The sequence below is a fragment of the Indicator indicator genome, chromosome 9, assembly GCF_027791375.1.
Source record: "Indicator indicator isolate 239-I01 chromosome 9, UM_Iind_1.1, whole genome shotgun sequence".
NCBI classification, from domain to species: domain Eukaryota; kingdom Metazoa; phylum Chordata; class Aves; order Piciformes; family Indicatoridae; genus Indicator; species Indicator indicator.
Window position 1 is genome coordinate 11,506,874 of NC_072018.1, and position 23,745 is coordinate 11,530,618.

General features: G+C 41.6%; 1 protein-coding gene across 4 annotated transcripts in view; it reads right to left on the reverse strand.

Moving 5' to 3' along the window:
• Positions 1-23,745, reverse strand: part of SPTBN1 (spectrin beta, non-erythrocytic 1) — a 128,972-nt gene that overhangs the window by 25,957 nt on the left and 79,270 nt on the right. For all 4 annotated transcript variants that reach the window (XM_054383418.1, XM_054383419.1, XM_054383420.1 and 1 more), the window contains 15 exons: positions 21,168-21,341; positions 20,116-20,207; positions 19,029-19,109; positions 18,185-18,300; positions 17,632-17,744; positions 16,853-17,040; positions 15,727-15,844; positions 13,135-13,293; positions 12,492-12,794; positions 11,559-11,712; positions 9,982-10,852; positions 9,703-9,840; positions 8,323-9,079; positions 7,865-8,067; positions 2,454-2,544 (listed from right to left, as the gene is read on the reverse strand). In XM_054383418.1, coding sequence (XP_054239393.1) covers positions 2,454-2,544; positions 7,865-8,067; positions 8,323-9,079; positions 9,703-9,840; positions 9,982-10,852; positions 11,559-11,712; positions 12,492-12,794; positions 13,135-13,293; positions 15,727-15,844; positions 16,853-17,040; positions 17,632-17,744; positions 18,185-18,300; positions 19,029-19,109; positions 20,116-20,207; positions 21,168-21,341 — 3,558 coding nt within the window. The remainder of the gene's footprint in view (positions 1-2,453; positions 2,545-7,864; positions 8,068-8,322; positions 9,080-9,702; positions 9,841-9,981; positions 10,853-11,558; positions 11,713-12,491; positions 12,795-13,134; positions 13,294-15,726; positions 15,845-16,852; positions 17,041-17,631; positions 17,745-18,184; positions 18,301-19,028; positions 19,110-20,115; positions 20,208-21,167; positions 21,342-23,745) is intronic.

Here is a 23,745-nt window from a genome sequence, read left to right on the forward strand (position 1 = left end):
TTGTTAACACCAGCAGAGCTATCTACTGGGTTCCTCTCATCCTTTGCACCTATACCGCAAAGGTTTGTTTCTGCTCTCAACCCCCTGAAGACTGTAACACTCTGCAATCAAACCCAGGCATGAACTAAGAGCAACACAGAGACAAAATCTTTGTGAACCTGGCAGAGCAACAAGGGAGGGTGAAAGAGCACCAACGGCTGCTGCACTTCCCAGACATTGCAAACACCCAAGTTGACACAGCCTATCTTGCGGCCTAAGGCTCACAGACATTTGCACTGCGTGACAAAACCTGCTGGCACAACCCCTGAACTGCCAGAAAACTTCTGATGTGTGGAGTCTTGCCAAATGCTTTCACTCCAGCATCCCTGGAGAAATTAGTCCAGATGGTGCTGGGATTTCTAGGCACTTACAGGGAAGATCAGCTTTAATCTCCTCAAAGGTGAACTGTGAAAGAGCAGGAAGTCAAAGAAAACTAAACAGCAGAATTTCACATCTCCCCTTCTCAGGATTTTCTGCTGTCACTCTTTATTTCATTCACTCAGCAATTTAACATTCATATTTATGAATGTGAGAAACAGACCGAAAAAACCACACCCCAGGATTAACCTGTGACAGTGTATCTCTGACTACTAACACAAGAAAATCTGCTCTGTGACCTGGAGGATATGTTTATGATTGCTGAGCTCTGGTTATGACCACTATCCCGTCACCTCCCCCAGCACTGCTGACCCTGCTCATCGCCCTGCCTGTGAGTCAGAGGCAGGAAGGAGCAAGAGGCAGGAGGCCACATTTAAATGATGCTTCAGCACAGAGTGACAGTTGAGGAAAGGCTGTCCTGGGGAAGGAGCACTGCAGAAATACCCTTCCTTTCTACAAGCTACAGATGGATGGGAAACCATCCCCAAGGCAGTGGGCAGGAAGGCTGAAGGATCATTGCCAGGTCAAAGACTGGTTCAAATTTGTTTTCTAATGATTCTCAGCTTCACAGAGATGAGCGACGGCAAGGTATTCCATTGGCTCCTGTGCACCCAGCAGGACAGTGCTGCTCCATTCCACGATCCCTCCAGCCTCACTGAGATATGAGTAATCACACTAATGTAAATTCTAAGTCTCATTGTGGCTGTCTTCTTAGAAAACAGCCACTCAATTATCATCAAGGCTATTGTCTTCTCAGAAAGGATTAGAGAAACTCTTAACATTTCGGTATTGTGAGCTCTGTCTTTGAGCCATACAGTTGAGACACCCATAGTTTAGCAGCTGAAGAGAAACAACTGAGAAGACACTGAGAAGCCAGACATTCAGGCAGCCAGACGCTAGAGCTTTTATGATTGCCTTTTTTTTTTTTTCCAATGATATAGGGGAAAAAAATCCAGATCCAGGGAACACAACCACACTGACAAAAAGGCTAGAATAGCTCGAAGAGCCAGAGGGATTTTTGCAACAGAGGTGTTACAGAGGAAGGAAGAAGATGCTGCTAGTAAGCAGAACTTTTGCTAATCTGTCATGTTTTTATTACCAAGGAAGAAGCAATTTAACCCAAGTTCATGGTTAGCTTACGTAATGCAGGAAAACAGAGTGCATCTAGGCAGCGAAGCAGTAAACATCATTTGCCCAGTTTACACTCATCATTTTGTTTGTTTGTCAGAAGCTTCAGCTGTGGGCAATCCCATTCAGACACACTGCTGTGATTTCCAGTCTCTTGGGAGCTGGGTAAGACATGCAGCCCATGTACTGACTCCTGAATTTAAAAGCACGTCTTTGTCATAGTCAGCTCCCTTTGCAAGCTTCAGATAAGGACAGTTAGTATTTAATGCACCTCACAGGCAAGGCTCTTTATCAGCTTTCAGTAATGCATGAAATAACCTGAAAATTATTTAATTCCTCATGCTAGGAACAAGATCATTCCCAACATTAAACTGTTGCTGTCAGTGTCCATGTAAGTCACTAGAAAGTCTGGAAAGGATTTCTTTTGTTAAACGTTATAGTACTTAATTTTAAACACAGGCAGACTATCAGATAAATAACACATTAAAGGTGATCCAGTTTAACCCCATTCCCTTCTTCATCTTAACTTCCAGTTTCTGACTATTTTGCAGAAATCACTTGACCTCTCCTGCACTAGGCCACATGCATATACACAGCTGAAGTGTATCACAGTGCAGTGATAATCCCACCACATTCTACAAGATTAATTTATACTGCATCAGAAAATCTTCACTGTTTTTGTCTATTTTCCCTGTCCTTAGCTTAGATGACAAAAGGAAATTCATTTCATGAGAATAAAACCCAAAGAGATTAATTTTTGCAGTTTTGAGCAGGGTTTTTCGAGTTGTTTCTTTACAATAAATACTACTGGATAACCTGACTGCAGAATGTTAAATATTCCAGTGCATAAGGGGTAAGAATGCTCCTCTGCAGGAAGCAGCTTTCAGCAATGAAAGGATGTAATTTACCTCTTGACAATCCTGAAGGAACTTTTGAAGATCCCTGTTATCTTTCAGTCTCATCAGAAGTTCACTGGCTGCTTCACGGTTCTTCCTATGCCTAGTCAAAAAAATAACAGCAGAGACAAAAACCATTGTAACAGGCATTTAATGCAAAACCATAATTTGTTGATTCCTGTCACCTCTCTGGGATATACCTGTTTAATATGTATGTGCAATGTGGCTTTTCCTGCCTGTCAAATGAAGGGCATTTCAGACCTTTACTTATGCACGTCTTTTAAGGTGCTTACTTAAGTTCAGCATCTATTTGTTTTTTATGACCAGTTAAAATACACAGGGAAGTCAGCAGGGTTTTACAAGTGCTATGTACAGAATTTGGCCTGCTAATTTGAAGACCACAGGAAAGTTCAGACTGTTTGCCAACAAACACAGAGACGGATCTGCAAAATTGCAACAATAAGATTGCATGTTCTGTGGTTCTTCCGAAGCATGTACTTGCTGGGATGCTCTTTATGACCTTTGCTCAGCACTTCCTTCTCCTGAGCAAAATTGGTTTGAATCACCTTCCAAATGCTGTATTTAGCAAACAGCAAACAGAATACACCAGTGTGCTCTGCAAATAGAAGCTTTACCCATGTTGTAACATATTTCTCAGAGCATTTAAGAGTAGATAGAAGAAAAGAAAAGGTTAGTCTAGAAGACCTATTTTTAATTCATAACTGTTTGCCCTTTGAAGGATGAGTCATGCTGGCAGTCTCAAAAGCCCTCAGTGGGTTCTTCAAAAGGCCATGGTTCCTCAAGAGCTCATTCCCAAGGCACCTCTGAACACATTTTTAACTCATGCTTGACTTGGAGTAGTTATCCCTGTTCATTATTTATGAGATGGAGGAAGCAGAGTAAAGAAGGTAATTTTTATTTACTGCTTGTAAATCCATTTGTGTTAGATTTGTCCACACTTCACTGTACAGGGCATTAAAGTGAAATATTGCTGCCCCTTGTAATAACCTGAAATAAATGGGGATAGAGAGCTGGAAATTATTTCAAAGGGTGACAGTTTATAAGATGATCTCAGCACATACTAGCAATAGCTAAATAAATCCTTGTTAGTGGAAGTCTCCAGAGACTCACAATATTCTACAAGATTATAAATTAAATGTTGGTGACAACAACTGTATTAAAATACCACTTTTCCTGATCTACTGTTAAGTTACCAGAGCAAGCTATCTGGCATGAATTCAGAGACTTTACAAACACAGGGAACACTTAGGGATACATTTGACATAAAAGCATAAGGTCTGTAGGCAGAGGAATAGGACAAAATACGTCACAGGGATACAAATTGTTTCTCTTTTGTCTCAACAGCTTCCTCTGAATAACCAGGCAAGTAGCATCTATATATAGCTGTTGGTCAAGAAAACTGATTTACAGATCAGATGGTGAGGAAGACAAGATGTAACTATCAAAAGCAGGAGGCTGGAGTCCAAGACCATGTAATCTTCAAGTTTTGACAAGGATTATTTGACAGCTCTTTCTTGACTGTTTTTTATATGGCTGGGCAAATATAGTGAATTACTCAAGTTGCTAAAACGAAGCGAGGAACTGCTTGGGTGATTTTACCTTGATTATTTCATAGATCTAAACCCAGATTACATCACAGATTCATGTATTCTAGAGAAGACAGAATTTAATTTCTCTGAAATTAAAAAGGGAATTTCATCACACTTATTTGAATAGAGTTAAAAGTATAAGTAACTTCTTATGTTGAGAAAACTGGTGTTTATAAAACTAGCAAAAATATCCCCCAGAGAGCATTGGAAATACTAACTTCAAGACCTTTGAAGGGAAAACATGCAGGGGTATCCAAACCAGATGATGACATATCTTTTTTTTTTTTTTTTCTCAGCATAACAAATACGATCTTTAGCACCTAGAGCTATTTAACTGTGAAAGGTTGGTTGGTTGTATAAGATGACCTGAAACTCAAAGACGGGTATTTTTGGAGGATAAACAGGGCTGAACTGTAGCAAAGTTTAAACAGGATACTTGAAGATGTAGCTGTGGTATTTGAGAACAGACATTGCAGGAACAAGCAGGAATTCCTGTATTTTCATCACAGAATTGATGCTACTTTATATGGGAATAAAAGAATAACAGGATAGAAGAAGTAATTTAGCCTGTTCTCCTGCTTCAGTCCAGCTATATCTAAAGATTTTTAATTACTCATTTATGTTTCTCTAAAGTCATTAAAAGCTTCAGTGACAGAGACTTTAGAACTTCCCTATACATATACTGAAGAGGCAGATCCAAGCTAAGCCAAACCTATATGGTAAAGAGAGGGTAGGGAATATACCATAGTCAGTTAAAACATGGAGGGGCATCTTCCTTCCATGGCAATGTCAATGCCATGAAGAATCGAAACCAGAAAAAAATAAATTCTGTTCAGCATAAGGAGGTGTCTGACTCAAATTAATCCAAGAGCAGCACCAAAATGTGCCACAGCTCCTATGCTGCATCCCCAGAGGCCCCTGAGAATGCTAACAATGCTGAAAACTGACAGAAGCACTTGTGGTTTAACTGTAAGCCTGTGGGTTTCAAAGCCTGTGCAGGAATATGCAACTGCCTATTATGAATAGTGAGATATAAGCAAGGAAGTTTTAGCTTCCTCAGTTATTCTAGCAAACAAGAGGCATTCATTCTCCTTTCTGAATGGCCAAGAACAAAAATTACTCCTGTTCCTTATGTTGCAGAAAACAAAACCTGATAACAAAACCAAACCTAGATCACAATCTGAGGCAGATCTGCCATTGTCTTCAGACTAGGTCTACTTGCAGAATCAGAGAGGCCATGTGTAGGCACACAGACTAAGGCAGTCTCTCTACACTCTTCCAAGAGAAAACGCAGGAGAAAATGCATCCCCTCTGGCTGGCAGAAACAGCAGCAGAAGACACCAAAGCAGAGGCAACTGCACTGGAGAGCGGCTTCTCTCCTAGCTGGAAAATTTAACTAGTGATAGCTTGATTCAAAACCATCTTCTCTTTCCCTCACTCTTTCTCCATCTTATTCCCATTTATTCTTCCCTGTGAACAGCACTAAAAGAATGTGCTGAAGTGTTTTACCTCTTATTGCACAGCTCCACTCTGCCTCTGCACTCTCCTTCCTTAGCCTGATATCTACCATGTATGTTTAGATGGTAACCATTTTGGAGCTGAGCCTGTCTGCTGTACCAACACACAGTGGAGTCTCCTCTGGAACTGCTTGAAAGAATGACTGTAAAAAATACTACTAACAATACTAAAAACTACAAAGAGCTCCATATGGGAAGTATGGAGCCACTGCACATATTTGTACTTGTTTGTTTTGGTCCTTTGTTATACATCCAGGTGGAGCTTGGTTGGGAGAGCAAATCTGTGTAAAACCAAAGAGGCTTCCTTTGCTACCACTCCCACTACACCCAACCCTAAGGCTTTGTTCTTGAGGCTTATCAGCCCTACAGATTCAGAGATTAATCACACGGATTTCCTGAATAGCAGTGCACTGGATGCTTTCTGCAGTGTTCTGCATAAATAGCTTTGGAATTGAGGAAGTGTGGTGGAAAAAAGTGGGCTTACAAAATACAGTCTTTCAGACTTGCTTGCCATTCAGAGTAGGAACTCCAGCACACATCCCACAGATAGGACAGGATGGCCCAGGTGGCCAGCTGTGGTGCCACAGGACAAGGGGGACATGGAGGACTAGTTGCAGCATAACTGGAGCAGCAGGAACATCTTTGCAGAGCATGCAGGACAGAGGCTGAAGCTGTCTCCTACTTGAGCCACCTCAGAGAGGACTGTAAGAAGGAGCTGACAATTTGCTGCAATATCCTTGGATGCTGTCTTTTAATATTCCAAAAGTTGCAAAAAGAAGGTACCTGACCATAAGGCCAGGCTCAAATCATCCTGCATAAGTGCGTGTATTTGAAGGAGGCCTACAGGACAGCTGGAGAGGGAGATTTTACAAAGGCATCTAGTGACAGGAGGAAGGCTAATGGCTTCAGATTGGAAGAAGCTAGATTTACATGAGATGTCAGGAATAAATTATTCACCATGAAGGTGGTGAGGCACTGGGACAGGTTTCCCAGAGAAGTCGTGAGGGCTACCACCCTGGAACTGTTCAAAGCCATGCTGGATGGGGACCTTGAGCAACCTGGTCCACTAGGAGGTGTCCATGCCCATAGCAGGTGGTTTGGAACTAGATGATCTTTAAGGTCCTTTCCAATGCTAATCATTCTACAATTGGAACACCTCTAGCAGAGGACATTGGAAGTCAGAGAAGGTGAATAAAAAAAAATTAACTTCCTAGCTTTCACCTTGACTGGTTTCATGTAATCTTCTCTTCCTGTACTTTGCAGACTCTTTGGGATCTAAAGAGAGTCCAGCTGGTTAGAAAGAGAATGAAAACGTGAAGTATCCTGGGAGTTTGGCTGTCAGAGGGTTCAGAGACCCTCAGCAAGCTCTGGGAACAGGAATATTCACTCTTCTTGAATCCATGAGCAACAGCTACACTGGGTGCATAAACAGTTGAACATGTTTGCCAGAACAGAAAATGCACACCATTTTATGAACTACTTCAGTTCAGTTTCTCCTTGGAGATGAAGGCTTCTGGAAAGCGTTGTGCTTACTGGCAGTGGGAGGATGCAAGTCTGACAGAAGGGTTGTCAGTGACAGTTCTGTAGGAGCTTACTGCTGTGTTCTGATACTCATTCTTGAAAAGTGCCTTGACAGACCAAAAGCAGCTAGAGCCATGAATCATAGCCATCAAATCTGTAAGTTCGGTTATCAAAGAAACTTTCAACAATCTACAGCCACCATGCCACAGCTAAAGAGACAAAGCAAAAGACTTGTTCTAGGATGAAAGATGTATTTGTGCCAATGCTGCCTAATCAGATTTCAGAAGGGCCAGACAAGCTGAAAAAGGTGATCAAAGCTTAGTGGGTGGGGTAGATACAATGCCAATTACACTCTTGAAGAGCCACATTCCTTCCTCAGAAAAACGACAGGAATATATTATTATAATTAAATCAGCTAGGTGGTAGCAGAGGAAACAAAGAACCAAGCATAGCTAATTCTTACAGCACCTGCTATAACATAAAGTCTCTCAATATTCCCAAGAATTATACATCAACGCTCCCTACAGCTGAATTCTGGCTAGTGAGCTCATTACCTTGTTAGCTTCTAAAAAATGGAAGAGGTGATGTTTAATTAAGATTAGCCCAGCACATTTTTGGAACATTACAGTTCCTATTTTTTCACGGGACAAAGAAAACAGTCTGCAACAGTAATTTTCTAACATGTTGCTTTGCCTCTGGAGACTTGTAAAAGGTCATCTCTCTAAGAACAGAATTAGTATGAAAAGCTCCATTGCCACCATCACCCTGATCTTACCTGTCATCAATAGAGTCCACTTTCTCCTGGATTTTGTCAGAGTTTATGTTCCCATCACTAACTAGCCTCCTGCCAGTCTCTACCACTGCATTGATCTTTTCTTCATTGGCATCCATCGTGGTCATGAAATCCTCCTGTTTCTTAATAGCAGCTTCTGCTCCTTCCAAGGTAGTGGGCATTTCCGTGTGTGCCAAAACATACTCCTGTGATTAAAGCATAAAGCAGAGATAAAAAAACAATGCATTCAGGCTGCACTGTGTGCTCCAACAACAGATTCAACATGTGAAACTAAATATCTCCCATTATCTAACTAGAAGTTAGACACCAACAGCAAATTACAGTTTAAAAAGGCAATGTTTCGTTTGTAGCCCTCCTCCCAAATGATCTTCTTTGTGGATTGCTTGCAGTATATGGTGTCAACCTGTAGAAATTAAATAAGGTTTATCTTGACCATTTACCTGGTTATTAAGAAATGCTTCTGCTTGCTTAGTATCTCTGAGAAAGAGCTGATAGGCATGAGACTGAGAAAGAAGATTTTGCCTGTTCTCCCACATTTTGTGAAGCTCATTCCATCCAGTGTCCAAGGCTTGTAGGCGCTGGCGTAAGAACATGTACTGAGCGTCAGTTTGCCCTTGTGTCACCATCTCACCCATATCCCTCATTTTCTGATAATCTTCCTCATAATTGTTGATTTCGTTTTTAATATTCTCATGCTGAGTGAGCAGCTTCTCAGCCTCTGTCAGGGTGTTTGGCATATCTTCAGATGCAATTGCAGTCTGTGTTCTGGATAGCCAAGACTGGAAGTCATCCAGGTCTCTCAGGAACTGCTGCAGTTTGCTTGCCTCTCCAAGTGACTCTTCCCTGTTCTTCAGGGTGGTCTTCATTTCTTCCCATACATCATTGATTTCTGCAAGCCGTGAAAGGATGGCTTGTGCCTGGTCAGGATGTTCTGATTCCAACTTTTCTGCCTCTTTTTGCAGGTCGCTTAGCTTGGCTTCAATGGCTACCAGGTCACGCTCCATGCCTGTTAGCTTCCTCTGCAGGGCCATCACTCCAGCTAGATCATTGCCCAGATCTTGTGTGGATTCAATCACTTTAGTCTTTTCCCTGATCCAAGATTTGGTTTCATTACATTCAAGATGGTAGTTCTGGATACTCAGAGCAGAGAGCAGAGCATCCTTCTTCCTATCTACCAGCTCTCTGAACTGACTCCATCTGAAATGTGTGAAAAGAGAAAACCAGAGCAATTGAGGTACGTGTATAATAAGGGAAAAGGATCTGGCAACATAGTTGAGTGAGCAGTTGTTGATATTAGCTGGCTAAACCATGAAATAGCCTAATTATTAATGCTTTTTTCAGTCCTTCCCATATCAATAGTTTCAGCAAAACAACTACTAACTAAGCTATGGAATATATGAGAATAAGACAAGCACCACCAACAAAGAGTCTTTAAAAGTGTGATTCTTCCTCAAGCAAATAATTGCTAGTTACAGCTAATTTTCACACTAAACATACTCTCTTGGTTTATTTTGAAGCCAAAAAATGAGTGAGCTCACACAATATTATCTTGGTTTTGCTTTTATCATAATAGCCATTACAACCAATTCCCAGTTCTCGAATCAAGGTACTGATTCACTCAGGACCTGACTGAAGTCAATAGCAAAACTCCATCTGTTATTCAAATATTTGAAAGACACACCTCTTTTCTTTCTCTACCTCGAAGATATTTCAGGTAATAGTATAAGAGTATCTTAAAACACACATCTAAGAAACACAAATGACCCCACTGCACTTGTTTCAGCCACTGTCACGTTGATGAGCATGAGGCCTTTCCTCACCTTGTGTTGAGTTTATCTTGTTGTGCTTTGATCTCCTTCTCACTTGGATGGCCACTGTGCATCAGCTGTCTAGCAATTTGGTTCACCACTGCCACACGGGATGCCTGATTGTTCATTTCTGGTTCTAAGCTTTCAAATCTGGAGCAGAGTGAAAAAAAAAAAAGGAAAGAAAAAGATCACACAGGCAATTAAAGAATGTGAGCCACAGGCAAGCTGAGAAAGTATCTGGTGTAAAAAAAAAAACCTTTCACCCAAACTTCCTGGTAAAGGCATTCTCACCTGTGCTGGATCACTTCCAGGTCCTCCAGCTTCTCTGGAATCTGCATATTATTCAGCCACTTCTCCTTTTCATCAATCCAAAGCTCACAAGCATCTGCCTCACTGAACATCTTATAAAGAGCAAGGGTATCCTGCAAGGCCTGTTTACGCAGCCGAGTCAGCTCAGCAACCTCCTTGTACCTCTCCTCTATTCCGGACAACCTGCCTTGCACATCTGGGGAGCTGGCGTGTTCCTGTGGTAGAGCCTTCGCTTGTTCATGAAGTGTGTCAATGGTTGGCCGGTAGCTTGCGATCTCTTCAGCCACATCTTTATGTTTCTTGACCAAGGACTGAGTGGAATATTCATCATGGCCAACATCATTGCTGGAGACAATTTTGAGGATGTCCAACATCCATGCATCAATGTCATCAGCATCAGCCTGGAACTGGTGAAGGAGAGAGGCTTCCTCCAGGCGCTTCTTTCTAATGGCAGATAACTGTTCCAAGTTAGCCCACTGCTCCCGGATATCTTTAATTCTTTCTCTGATTTTCTCAGACCCAAAATGCTCCTCCGCAATCATGTCTTCACCTTCTTTTATCGCCTGCTGAAAGTGGCCACTACGACCACTCATTTCGTCTTCAAATGCCTTATGTTTACTGAAGAGACGGACAACACTGGTTAGGTCCTTCCCATAGTCATCAGATGACAGGATCTGTTCCTTCTCCCTGATCCAACCCTCTTCTTCAGCCATTTCCCAGAAGAATTTCCAGAGGCGCCGGGACTCCTCCAAGCGGGCCCGCCGCTCAGCTGCAAGCTGGCACAGCTCTTGATAGCAGAACTCCATGTGAGCAACACGGTCCCTGATAACCTGCGGGTCACACGGTTTGTAACCTGTGTGGATAGAGAATGCACTGATTTTCAACTCTACATTTTCACGCCTACAGCTGGGGCACAGAGCTCTTAATTTCTGTTTGCTCCATCTATGACATTCATGTAATTCTTATTCATAGTTAGTTGAATAATTCATAGTTCATGAATTCTTATTCATAGTTAGTCTACTGAAAGTAAGTGTAAACTATTCAGATCCACCATACAATAAACACAGAGCAGAAAATACTGTTCTTTTCATGAAGACAAAAAATAAAATGAAAGATATTCATGAGTGTTGTCAAACAAAATTCACTACTCCAGATTTATACCAACTTCCCACACAACTTAACAAAATGAAGATCCTTTATCCTAGTTAATAACACTGGTTTAGGAAAATCACTTTTATTTAGCATAAATATATCAGACTGGGTCAAATAATCTGTGTTATTTGCATTAGAAACACAGCTGGAGGAATTAATGGTGACCACTACAAAGTTACAGCAGCTGCTGGTTAGGAGCATGACATGCCACACAAAACACAATGCCATAATAGACTCTTGAGCACATGATCAAATTAATCATTGACATAGTGAGTAAAGAAGGAACAAATGAAGCTGGACTCTCTTATTCTGGTGCTGAATTTAACCTAGTGTGTTCTGCAGAACTAATGAGGCTTACAGATAACCACATAATTAAGACAAAGAAAGATATGTTGGCTGCTAGTTACCTTCTCCATCGGTGGCAAATTTCTGAGCAGATGCATTGACCCCTCTCACTCTCTCAGCCTGAATAGCAATGTCAGCTTCCACAAGAGCATGTTTCTGTAACAGGTCCTCAACTCCCAACAAATGTTTGCCATAGTCTTGAGACAGCAGAAGCACCTGATCAAAATAGAATAGGCAAGCAAAATGGGCTGAAGGCCATGAACTGTTTCCTTAATGGCTACAGGCATTATGTTCTCTGTTGTTAAACTGACTTAAGTCTATAGAAACACCAAACCCAGAAGGAGAGCTGTTTCAAATGTATAGAGATATGAATTTGACACAATAGTTTTAAAATCACTGGTAACCATGAAGAACTTGAGTGCTCCTTAATGCGCTTTTAAGTCTACAGTGATGAGAAGCTACAATAGCTCAGCAAGACCAAGAGAAAGCACTCAGTCCAGCCCCTGTGAGCTGCCACTGAGCTACACACATCTTTCTTTCCTCCAACAGCTTCCAGGTTCTTCTGGTTGATGGACAAGAACAAAGACATAGTCCTCTCCCTTCCCAGATCCCAGCATAATAGGCAGGAAGAAATCCATACTTTTCAAAGCACAGAGGTGAAGATGTGAGTTGTTCCCCATGTAAACTGTGATGGAGATTATTTAATTCCCTTTCACCAAAATCATCATCCCTACTAAAGCACTGTGACCAAAGCCCTTACGAGAAATGCATAAAGGTGAAGAGTAGTTTTTCATAGGAGTGAACTTGTTCTTTATCCTTTTTTTAAAAAAATTGTCATAAAATATACTATAAGGAATTTGGTAATGTTCTTGAATGCGGATCTTCTGCATTGGTCCAAATTAAATCAGAGGGACAAAACAAACCTTAACAATTTACAATACGGGACATCTATACATTTTCAGAGTTTTTGGTCTACATTCTCACATGACACTCACCTTCATCTCGTCCATCCAGTCCATAATGTACAGCATTTCCTGGAAAATCTTTTGCAGACCAAGATTCATCTCCAGCCGCTGTCTCCGTGCCCTGAGCAGCTCCAGGAGATATTCCCACAGCCGAATAACGTTGTCCTTTCTTGCAGTTATGCGTTTGATATCATGGTAATTTTCAGTCTCAAGCTCCTTTGCCACTGCAACCACAGCCTGCACTCGCTCTTCGTATGCTGCAATGTCTGTTTCAATGGCCTCATGCTTCTTCGTTGCAGCCTCTACTGCTGGGAGGTCAAAGCCAAAATTATCCTGTGAAGACAGAGAGGTTTTTTTCAGCAATGGCTGCTGCATAGGAAAGCTCTACTGCTCTAATGTCATCACTGAGCAGAACGCACTTGTTAGCAAATCTGGTATCTCTAAGTGTTCTGAAAAGCCTTTTCTAATAAAATCAGTGATACTTGTGATAACCAGAGAACTACTGATAAAATCAGAGGTAACATTTACTAGCAGAATCATGGTGGCCATCAGGACTAGACTGGACAGTAAAATATGAGGCACAGGGGAGGAAATGTTCTCTTGGCAAGAACTGCATCCTGTAATTACTCATGGGAATCATTTTAGTCACACACACAATCTCTGAAAGCAGCACCTGAGAAACAAGACGTTGATTTTCACTCAGCCAAGTTTCTCTCATAGCTGCCTTGCGATCAAATCTGCGTGCAAGTTGTTCCAGTTTCTCTTGTCTGATGAGCTCGTTTCGCAGTGCCAGTTCTCTTTCATGTTCAGCTTTTTCCAGTCTCTCCCAGGCCTGAAGATGTGGAGACAATGCACACATCTCTTAAACACACATTCTTGTACGATTATGATAAATCATAAGTCTTCTTTGCATGAAATCTAGACTTAAGTAACTGCAGCCAAGTTTCATAAAACTGGTTTGTTTATTTATATGCCAACAAATCTGGTTTGTATTGGCTGGCCTTACACCTTGGCTGCTAACATAAGCACATGGCTTAAAATTTGTTCTAATTCACTTGTTTTCTGAGCAAGGTATTACAGTATATCAGAGGTTGGAAGGGAGCTCAAGAGATCATCAGGTCCAACCCCCCTGCCAGAGCAGGATCACTTAGGGTAGTCTGCACAGGAACGCATCCAGGTGGGTTTTTAAAGTCTCCAGAGAAGGAGACTCCACAACCCCCCCCTTGGCAGCCTGTTCTAGTGCTCTGTCACCCTCATGTTGAGGTGAAATCTTCTATGTTCTAGTTTGAACCCATTGCTCCTTGTCATATCACTGTGAACCACTGAAAAGAGCCTGGCCCCCTCCACTTGACACCCCTCAGATATTTACAGACATTGATCAGATCCCCTCTCAGTCTTCTCCAGACTAAATAGCCCCAGGGATCTCAGTCTCTCTTCATAGGGGAGATGCTCAAGTCCCCTAAGCATCCTTATGGCTCTCCGTTGGATTCTCTCCAGCAGTTCTCTGTCTCTCTTGAACTGGGGAGCTCAAAACTGGACACAGTATTCCAGGTGTGGTCTCACCAGGGCAGAGTAGAGAGGTTGATGAACTTCCCTAGACCTGCTGGACACACCTTCCTTGATGCATCCCAGGATCCCATTGGCTCTCTTGGCCACAAGAGCACATGGCTGTTCCATGGAGAACTTGCTGTCCACCAGCACTCCAAAGTCTTTCTCTGTGGAGCTGATTTCGAGCAGGGCAGCCCCTAACCTGTACTGGTGCCTGTTGTTATTTCTCCCCAGATGTAGGACCCTGCACTTCTCCTTATTAAACTTCATGTGGTTTGCCTGCACCCAGCTCTCCAACCTGTCCAGGTCATGTTGGATGGCTGCACAGCCTGACAGGGTGTCAGCCAACCCCCCCAGTTTTGTATCATCAGTGAACTTGCTGAGGGTACTCTCAATCCCCTCATCCAGGTCATTGATAAAGATATTGAACAAAACTGGACCAAGTACTGATCCCTGGGGGACACCACTGGCCACAGGCCTCCAAGGTGACTCTGTGCCACTGATGACAACCCTCTGAACTCTGCTGTCAAGCCAGTTTTCAATCCACCTCACTGACCAGCCATCTATGCCACATCTCCTGAGCTTTTCTATGAGGATGTCATGGGAGACAGTATCAAAAGCTTTACTGAAGTCAAGATATAAGACCTGTTTATCTCAGATGTATTCTCTTGAGTTCATTTGGTTTTTCCCTTCAACAAAGCCTAACCTGGCTTAACTGTGTAGGATTATTTGTTTTTAAAAAGTCTTCTGCGTGCTACTCCCAAAGAAGCGGATTCTATCTTCCTCCTTTAGGAAACAAGAATTAGGGATTCATGCCCTCTCACCTCCAAAATCAACATACACAACTGTTCTTCCTTACGTCACTTTGGAAAACAACTGCAGAAGTTCATTATTTTTAGTGCACCTAAGTCCTTTATTCCTTCCAAAGCCAAAAGTGATTCACATGCATGACATGAATAATACAAAAAGTCTTCAAAGTATGTCAGAAGCAAGCTAATCACCTCTCAGATCTTCTTACAAACAGCAAAAACACCCCAACTCCAGATTCTTCTAAACCCTAACAGATGTAAAACTGCCTGAAACCCAAGTATTTTAGGCATTCACAGGCACAGAGCTTAATGCAAACAGGAGAGCAGTGCATGATTACTACACAGACACCCACAACAGCTGTTCTGGGACTGCCAAGCATGATCAAACACAAGTGAGGAAAGGTCCCAGTTTTACGTTGCTTATTATCCTTGAGAGAGCTTGCCAGCTCCGCTGTTCTTCTGCCAGCTGCACCAGCACAAAAAATAGCTGCAGAGACCCTGACAAAGAACCCACAAGACTGGTCATGGTGCTTCCTTCCCTCTCCCATGATGCAGACAGTGGGCAAACAGGGAGGGCTGCAATACCTAGATACTGTTGCTGCTTTCTGTTGATTAAATCCTAATAGCCAGGAACCCCAAGGAGCAAGGCACCACTACTAGATTCAGAACCAGAATGACTGAGCTTTTTTTCAAGTACAGAATGTTCCAGTACTAATGCTGAGGACAGCCAGGGATTTGGTTCAGAGCAGTGGATCTGAGCTGTAAGACAAGGTCACCCCACCTCATATAGCCCTTTTGATGCCCCACATCAAGGCTGGGATAGCAAATGTGTTTCTTTCCAGCATGCTGAGAGACTGAAAGAAAACAACAAAATTCTGAGTCGCACAGAAGAAGCTGGCTCAGTTTACCTTATTAATGTCAGAGATGAGTTTGCCCTCCCTTGGCATGTATACTTTCTGATTGTTGGCTCTCATTTTGCTTTGGATGGTAAAAAGCAGCACTTCTAGGTTTCCTTTTTCTGTAAATCTAAACAAAATTTTGCAAAACAATTGGGTTACAATGAACTTTTCATTGCCATTAAGGTATTATAAAGCACTTTCATAAAATATTAACACTACAAATGGACAATTCAGATAAACACCTTTATCTTGTGTGCATGCTGGAAGCAATTAAAATGGTCCAAACATCCCCTGGAACCAGTTGTGTCAAGCAGCAAAAGAAACATCACAGAAATCAGTTGTCTGTATTTAGATTTAAACCCCCTTGGGGGAAAAGAAGACTGCATTTTTTAATGCTATTACATGTGTTGTCCTAGTTTACTCTATCAACTCAAGAAATGGAAGTTTTATTTAAAGCCCAGCACAGTCAATACTTTCTTCCCACTGCTATCCCTGAGTTGTGCGCCTGGGAAATAAACAAACTCCATGGGCACTAGGGAGTAGACCACTATTTTAAAAGATGTCTGGCTGCTCTGTAATGGTTTGGATTGTGATTATTATCCATTAGAACTCATATTAGACAAAAATAACAAACAAATCTGATATCATAATGCTAAAAGAAACTTGCCAGAAACAAGTTGAACAGTTTGGGTTCTATCAGTTTTAGTAAGCAAAGCTGTGTTTTACAAGGCCAGACACACTCCCTCTTGATTTCTGATATGCAGTAAGGTTCTTTTAATATCCGTGTATTGGTATTGTACACTGCTAGCAAGCATGACTGGTGCAATTACTAACATGGCATGTTGTTACCACTCCTATTATAAGGCAGGCATCTAAGTGAACTGACAGCTTCCAGGAGGCTGAGATCCTGCAGGTCACACACTTTTTATCTGCACATTACATAACATAAAGCAAACAGGCCCCAATTAATAACAGTGTGTGCCAATTAGAAATGTGGTATCTGAGTTTGTTCAGAAAAACACATTCTTAAACCAAGATTAAAATTATTTGGATGTGTTTGTTTCTTAAAAAAAAAAATCAATGACTGCCTAAACAAAACAAGACCACTGTTATTTTAAGCCAAGATTAAAATTACTTGGGTGGTTTCTCTACTGTGCGGTAAGTGTTGAATGCCTGTAGTTGCTGCTGCACACCAACTAGGGAGTTGGCAAATTTGCGATTGTTGAGGATGATAATGGTCTGTTCAATCCACTCAAGAAGGTCAGAAGCCAATGATTCATATTTTTCAATCATTTTCTCTGTTTCGATGGCATTGTCAAGCACCTGCAATGAGCAACACAACATAACATGAATAACAAGAACAGTGCTCTTCAGCGTCTTTTAAATCCAACAAGCTACATAAAAGAAGCTGTTGCGAGACCTGACTTATGAATCAGACCAGTCACTCCTGAGTGCCACTGGGGCTGGGATCCCTGGGCAATGAGGGGGTCTGCGTTTTTCAGCAGTGAATTCCCATGATCCAAACAGAGGCAACAGGGACAGAACTGAGGCTCACAAAAGGATTCATGTTCAGTCTGCCAGCTGTAGAGATGGGGGCAACTCTGCCAAAGGGACTGCATAATTTTTAACTGAAGGACTTTCCTGGGCTCCAGAAGAGACAGAGGATCCAGAGAATGAGAAGCAGTTAATGAGAAAGGAAGAGCAGCAACGATGCAAAATTAACAAGTAAAAATAAAACAAAGGCCAAATGTTTTCTAATATGAAGCAACTGGAAATTAGCTGCTCCTCACATTCACATAGGAATATTTAACATTCAAAACACATTCAAAGGCAAAACTGAAAACTACCATAAAGTGGACTCTTAAACTAATACCCAAGAGGGGAAAAAAATCAGCACTATTTAAACTTGCAAACCTTTCCAATGCGTTTTCCTTCAACAGCTAAAGCTTTCATCTTGGAGAAGTAGTGGTAATATGTGACCACATAGGTGATGATTGACTTCTCATCAGGATGATCAACACTGATATCTGCAAACCAAAGAGTTATCTTAGCACACTGAGGGTGCAGGGGTTAAAACAATACAGCTAATTACACCACAGGGATGGGTGAGCAATGGGTTCAGGGGCAGTTCAGCTCCTAAGATTTATGTCCTAATCAGAAGTAACTGAGCATCTTTGGACTGGTTCTGGATTATTTGGTGTTGTGCAGTATTGAACTCTGTCAATCTTGTCAGAGGGGGGTAAATAAATAAGGATTAAGGGCACTCATGCTACTGCTGCTCACTCCTCTGCAGGAAACATCTTACATTCCCTCTTTCTCTCTCTGGCTCTATCCCCAGGTGAGTCAGAAGCATCCAACTGCTCTTTAGCACAAAAAGTTATCACAAAACTGTGCCCTGAGACACAGGGGGCTGGGAAAAAAGAGCCCACAAAGAACCATGAAGTGCTGAAACTGCAGGAATTCTTACCCTCAGGGTCCAGAAGCTTAGTAAGACCAAGGTGCTGCTCTGCTAGGTTAAAAGCATTCTGCAGATTGTAGTGGGCATTTGATTTCTTCAGCTTGTCAAAATCAATCAGATCAGGCCTAGACAGGATGGAAAATTCTTTAGATTTCCCAAACCACAGTGCAGCCACCCTCAAATGAACAAAAATCTGCAACCCTCAGAAAACCTGGCCTCTCATGCTACCAAGGTTTCACTTGCCCATCAGCCCTGGGCCTTTCAAGGGCAGTATTAAAGGAATGAAGTAACGCCTAGCACATGCCATGGAAGAACCTTGCCCATGGCAAAAAACAACGCATAGATTAACAGTGGTAAAGGTGACCCTGGAGAAGAAAGGTACGAAGTTGGGTTACACAGTCTCTCCTCATGCCCACAAATGTGTGCAAGCCATCCCAATAACTTCACCTGAGCTAGCCAATGAGCAGCATCCCCAAGTTGTGTCACCCTTCTGCAGGGATTTCTTTCCCCTACAGGCTGCTGTTGTGTCCCACTCCCAAATTCTAGGTGACCAGACTCAATCATCAGTTACTCAATACGGCACAAGTTTTCTTCCAACCTGGTCAGTCACAAACCAAAATAATTGTGTGTATAATTTATGGTCTTGAAACCAAACACAACCTGTTTTGACTTGTGATGTGAGAACTTGTTGCACAGATGAGCTCATAGTGACTACAAGAGCCTTAAAGCTCTAAAACAAGGCTTTCTCCTCTTCACAGATCTTACAGTCAAGCTGTAAGGTAACTGCAAAACCCACTGCACGCTGCAAGAGCTCAAGCTTTCAAAACCCACGAAGACATTTACCCAGACATACCTGTGCTTGTGTATTAGTGCATTGAAAGCCATCCCATCCCTCCAGCTTGTTGTGAAGTTGTGAATGTTGACATTGGGGTAACTGGCAGAATAAAAAACAAAGAGAGCAATCAGCACAGCATTGCTGCTATAGCTCTGCATACTCTGTCATTAAAAGCTGGTTGCAAGAGTGACACGTTTATTGTAGACCTACAGTATTACCACGGGTGGGATATATTACCATGCCATGATACATGATCTACCATTATGACTGTTCTTTAATCAGAGACTGACACTAGAAGTAAGTGCCACTTGCTTACTCTTGCAAAACCCTCAGAACTGACGTCCTCTCCAGAGACTGGCTCTAAATGAACTACAAAGTAATCACTCAAAACCACAACTTTTCAACTTGCTGGCCAACCTGCAGCCTGTGAGGTTTCAAATCCCTCCAAAGTCTAAGGCATGCTCCTGATTTAGCTTCTGGCAAAAAAGTTTTTTCAGGTACTCAAAAAGAGCAGGAACAACTGAAGGAACAGAGAGGAGCAAAATCTTTTCTGATGGCTGCAGGTGTCACAGGAGCAGTGCTAAAGTTTTCCTTGAAATTGTCTGCTGTCACAACGCATCGTCAAGGACTGAGCCTCAACACTGCCTGACTTTCGAAGCACATGAGACAGCCACCTCTGTGCCCTGTGGGCACAACAGAGGCAGAATTAATTTGGTGATCTGGGTATTTTGCAAGTTTCATTGTGGGGAACATATTGATCTCTACAAGTGGATATTTAATGATGCAAGAAGGTTACTGTCAGAGAAAGACATTTGGAAATATTTTCATGTACACTGAACGAGTGAAACATTGATGGCAAGCAACTGAAGTATGATTTTTTCGCAATAGGGCGAAGAAAGACTCGGTGTCTTAGTGTATATTCGTGGATTAGCAAACTGATACATTTATCACACAGCATTAACATAATAAATTCGGAACTTTCTGACTGCCAACCATCAATTTACTTCTTTTGGTCAAATCCACTTAAGGAGAGATATATGTTTGCCAGTTTAGAATTATTTCAATAAAAAGTCAAAATGCCGTAAGAGCTTTAATCCACACTCACCCAGCTGTCTTCATCTGGCACCACAAAAGCAAAGCATCTTTAGCAGATTTCTTCTCCTTATTGTCCTCGGTTTCGACACTGATATCTTGGATCTAAATTAACACAGAAAATTCAATTATCTCTCTGAGAAAACACATTGTTTGCCTTAATTTAAAAGGTAAAAAGAATTATATCAGAATACAAGAAACATCTACTATGACAGGCGGGGTAGAAGCAGATGAATGCTCTTCCTCATTTAAGAACATTCATGTCAAAAGAAAGTTTAATTTGCCTTTATTTTACTGGAAGATTAGTCTTTGCTTAGCGCACTAACAAACAGCTTAAACTTCATGAGAAAGTTCATTTCCAGTGTTGAAGCAAACCCTGCAACTACAGCATGACAGTTTCACCTAGTGAGGTGTCTCCTCCTGAGCGGATCCAGAAGCCAAAGGGGTGCAGCAGGCTGGGTGCTCCTGAGGGGATCCGCAAGCAAAGCTAACAAGAAGTGTCACAGTTTTGGAAGTTCAAGCTTGGAAGAAATAGTATCTGCCCTTAGCAGTACCATAACTATATATTCGAGATTCTAGGCTGTTAAGTCAGTTTTTAAAATGAGAAGGGAAAAAAAAAAAATCTCTTTTTATGGATATAGCTATATATTGTTTTTTAAAAAGAATATTGTAGCTTCAGTGAAGTTCCACTGCTGTCACTGAAAGTTAGGCAGATAGGAAACACTGAGCAACACCAAAATTAAGAGGATGTTAAATTTATTGAATATTTATTACTATGCTATTATAATATATATCATACACATATAAATTATAATAAATAACAGTAATAAATATTCAATAAATGTATTGTAGTTCATGTATTTATTATATATAAAATTATATGTAGTATTATTATATATTCCATATTAATGTATATTAAAATAATTTATATATTTATTATATAAATGTATTATCCTTTCTGCAAAAGCACTTTCCAGTCCTTTTTAGGTGAAGCACAATTAGTATGTTATAAACAAACATAGAACACTCAGATTTGTGTGTATCTGTGTATGTATACATCTTTACCTGGAATCTCAGGATAATAGTCCAAATAAGGCCAAGTGTCAGCCTGTGATTCCCATCCACAATATCATGAGATCCCATGTTTTCCAGGTGCACTCTTTGCTCTTTCAGGAACTGGAGGGCTTTATCAACATTCTCCAGGCAATGGATGCGCATCCTTCCCTTAGTTGGTTTAGGCTAGAAGGAAAAAACAGAGAAGAAAAACATGCATTACTGTAGATGGAAGGAAAATGAAAAGGGCTTGTTAACATTTCAGACCAGCAGGTGCGCTCCTTGCATCTTACAGAGCATTTGCTCAAGGATAAAGGTAGCACACCAAACCTGTGACGGACGGGCCAGTGTCCTAGACCTGAGCCACACACACATTTTCATTTGCTCTTCAAAGTATTTTGCTGGCTTGCTTCCTTCCTTTTTTTCTGCCTAGTACATTCATTTATTAGCTGGAAGGTAAATAAAGTTGGTCAATTGAAGTAGGATAAATAGTATGAAAGGAACAATTTCTTCACAGGAAAAGAAGGCCCAGTGCAAATTAAAAAAACCCCAAACATTAACACATTAACAGCACAAACAAGCCTGCGGTAAACTTGAGTAAAATGAAAGCAACTTTGTTCTGCAGATAAGGATTACAGCACAAATTGCACATACCCCCTCTATGCATGTACCATGCACCCCAAATGCATCTTCACAGGATAAAGAGCCATAGCGGGAGCGGGATCAAGAGTGAAGTGACGTGGTTGGCTGCAACCATGTAAAGATCCCTTGCTGACAGTGGGGACAATCCAGGATCAATCCTTTGATGGATCCATCCATCACCCAGGAGTGCTGGTAAACTGGACCATAGGTTTAATTTAATCTTGCAAAACACAGGTAGGAAGGCTCTTCCTGGGGCAGGAGAGGGAGCACCCAGCTGCAGGGGAAGGTGGAGGCCCAAGATCCTGCTCCAGCCCATTTCCACGCCTGAGAGCCTGAAAGCAGCGGTATGAGGTGTTCCCAAAACACAAGAACAACTCTTAACTGTGGCCGTGCAGTGGTATACCTGACTGTCTCCTATACTTCGACACTGCTCTTCTCATTTACCTCTGCAGTACCCGCACTGCCTTTAATGACTCAAGTTACTGAGCAGAAAATTATTTTAAAAGCTCTTTTCTTGCTCTCAGAAGCTCCAGCCCCAAGGTCACAGACCTAACACCATTCACAATAGTTTTGTTTAGTTATTTAATGTCTGCTCCCACCCACACTGTATTACAACATAATCTCTGATTAAGAATCCAGGAAACATAACCTTCAGGTTTTGGGAAGATTTTTATTCCCACAATCACAAAGCCTGTCCATGAAGCAGAAGAGCACACACAGTAAACATGAACAGAACTCTACTTCCTGTAGAGCAGCAGCAGGCTGACATGTTTTCCTAGCACTGCAGCACTAGATGCACTTTCTGGCTCAGAAATTCCCTATGGGGACTGTGACAGCTTACTAGCAGGGTCATTTAGGCCTGTTGAAACTATTTCTTAATGATCCAATAAGGCATTTCAGATGTCACCTGGCAAAAAAAAAAAAATGTTGGGCACCCCACGAAGTCAGAAGGTTCCATTCTTCTGTCCCTCTGCACAGTTTAACACACCATTCTGCACTTGCAAAACCACACAGTCTCCAGATCACAGAGAGAGGGGTACAGCTTCCACCTTTGTTGGGCTAACAGATCCAGATATTAACCAGAGGGAAATAAAGCATGCTGAATGTACTGCTTATTGTATTTACTGAAACTCTGAGTCTTTGGATGACCTTTGAGCATCCAGGAATTGTAAGGAACTAACTATTCCTTTACACAATTATGGAAGAAACTAAGCTAAATGCTAAATTTTATGCTGAAAACAATTCTCATCTTTATTTTTGTTTGGGAGAAGGTGGTCAACAGTGAGTGCACACAAAATCACAACTGCCTTTTCATACTGGCTGGATTCTTCTCTGCTTTGCTCAGTGAGACTACTGCATGCCACCACTTTCTCTTCAAGCACTGTGCTGTATAGAAGACCTAATGTAGTAAGGGCTGGACTAAACACTGGAATTAGGAACAAAGATGAGCAGAGGAAGATGTAGATGTTGCCCTTACTGGATGCTCTCATTTTGAGTTTCTCCAACACACATTGAAGGTCTCTGGGTTTTCATTATCAATAATTACAACAAAGTTTTGAAAAATGCAGGGTTTGTGCAAATAATTGTTGTCTTACAGGGGGCAAAGAGCAGTCCTGCTTCCCTGATTAGTATCCTAAATCCCAGACTGCTCCACAAGCATGTGGCTCCAGCTTCAGATTCTGAATCCCCATTTCAAAAGTCAGAAACCAACTTCCATTTCTTCTACAGCAGCAAACATACCACCCTAAAATCATTCTCTAGGATAGTTTCTGTTTGTTGGTTTTTTACCATTTGATGTTTCTTGTCTTGATTTTAAGCTTTCTGCCCTTTAGATTCCTGCTTATGTGTCATGGGGATGTCGGAACCTAATCAATGCCAGCTAAAATAAATTCCAAAAGGCTGGAGAACACCATCAAGTGGATGCTATGTGCTGATCCTCCTGGAATAG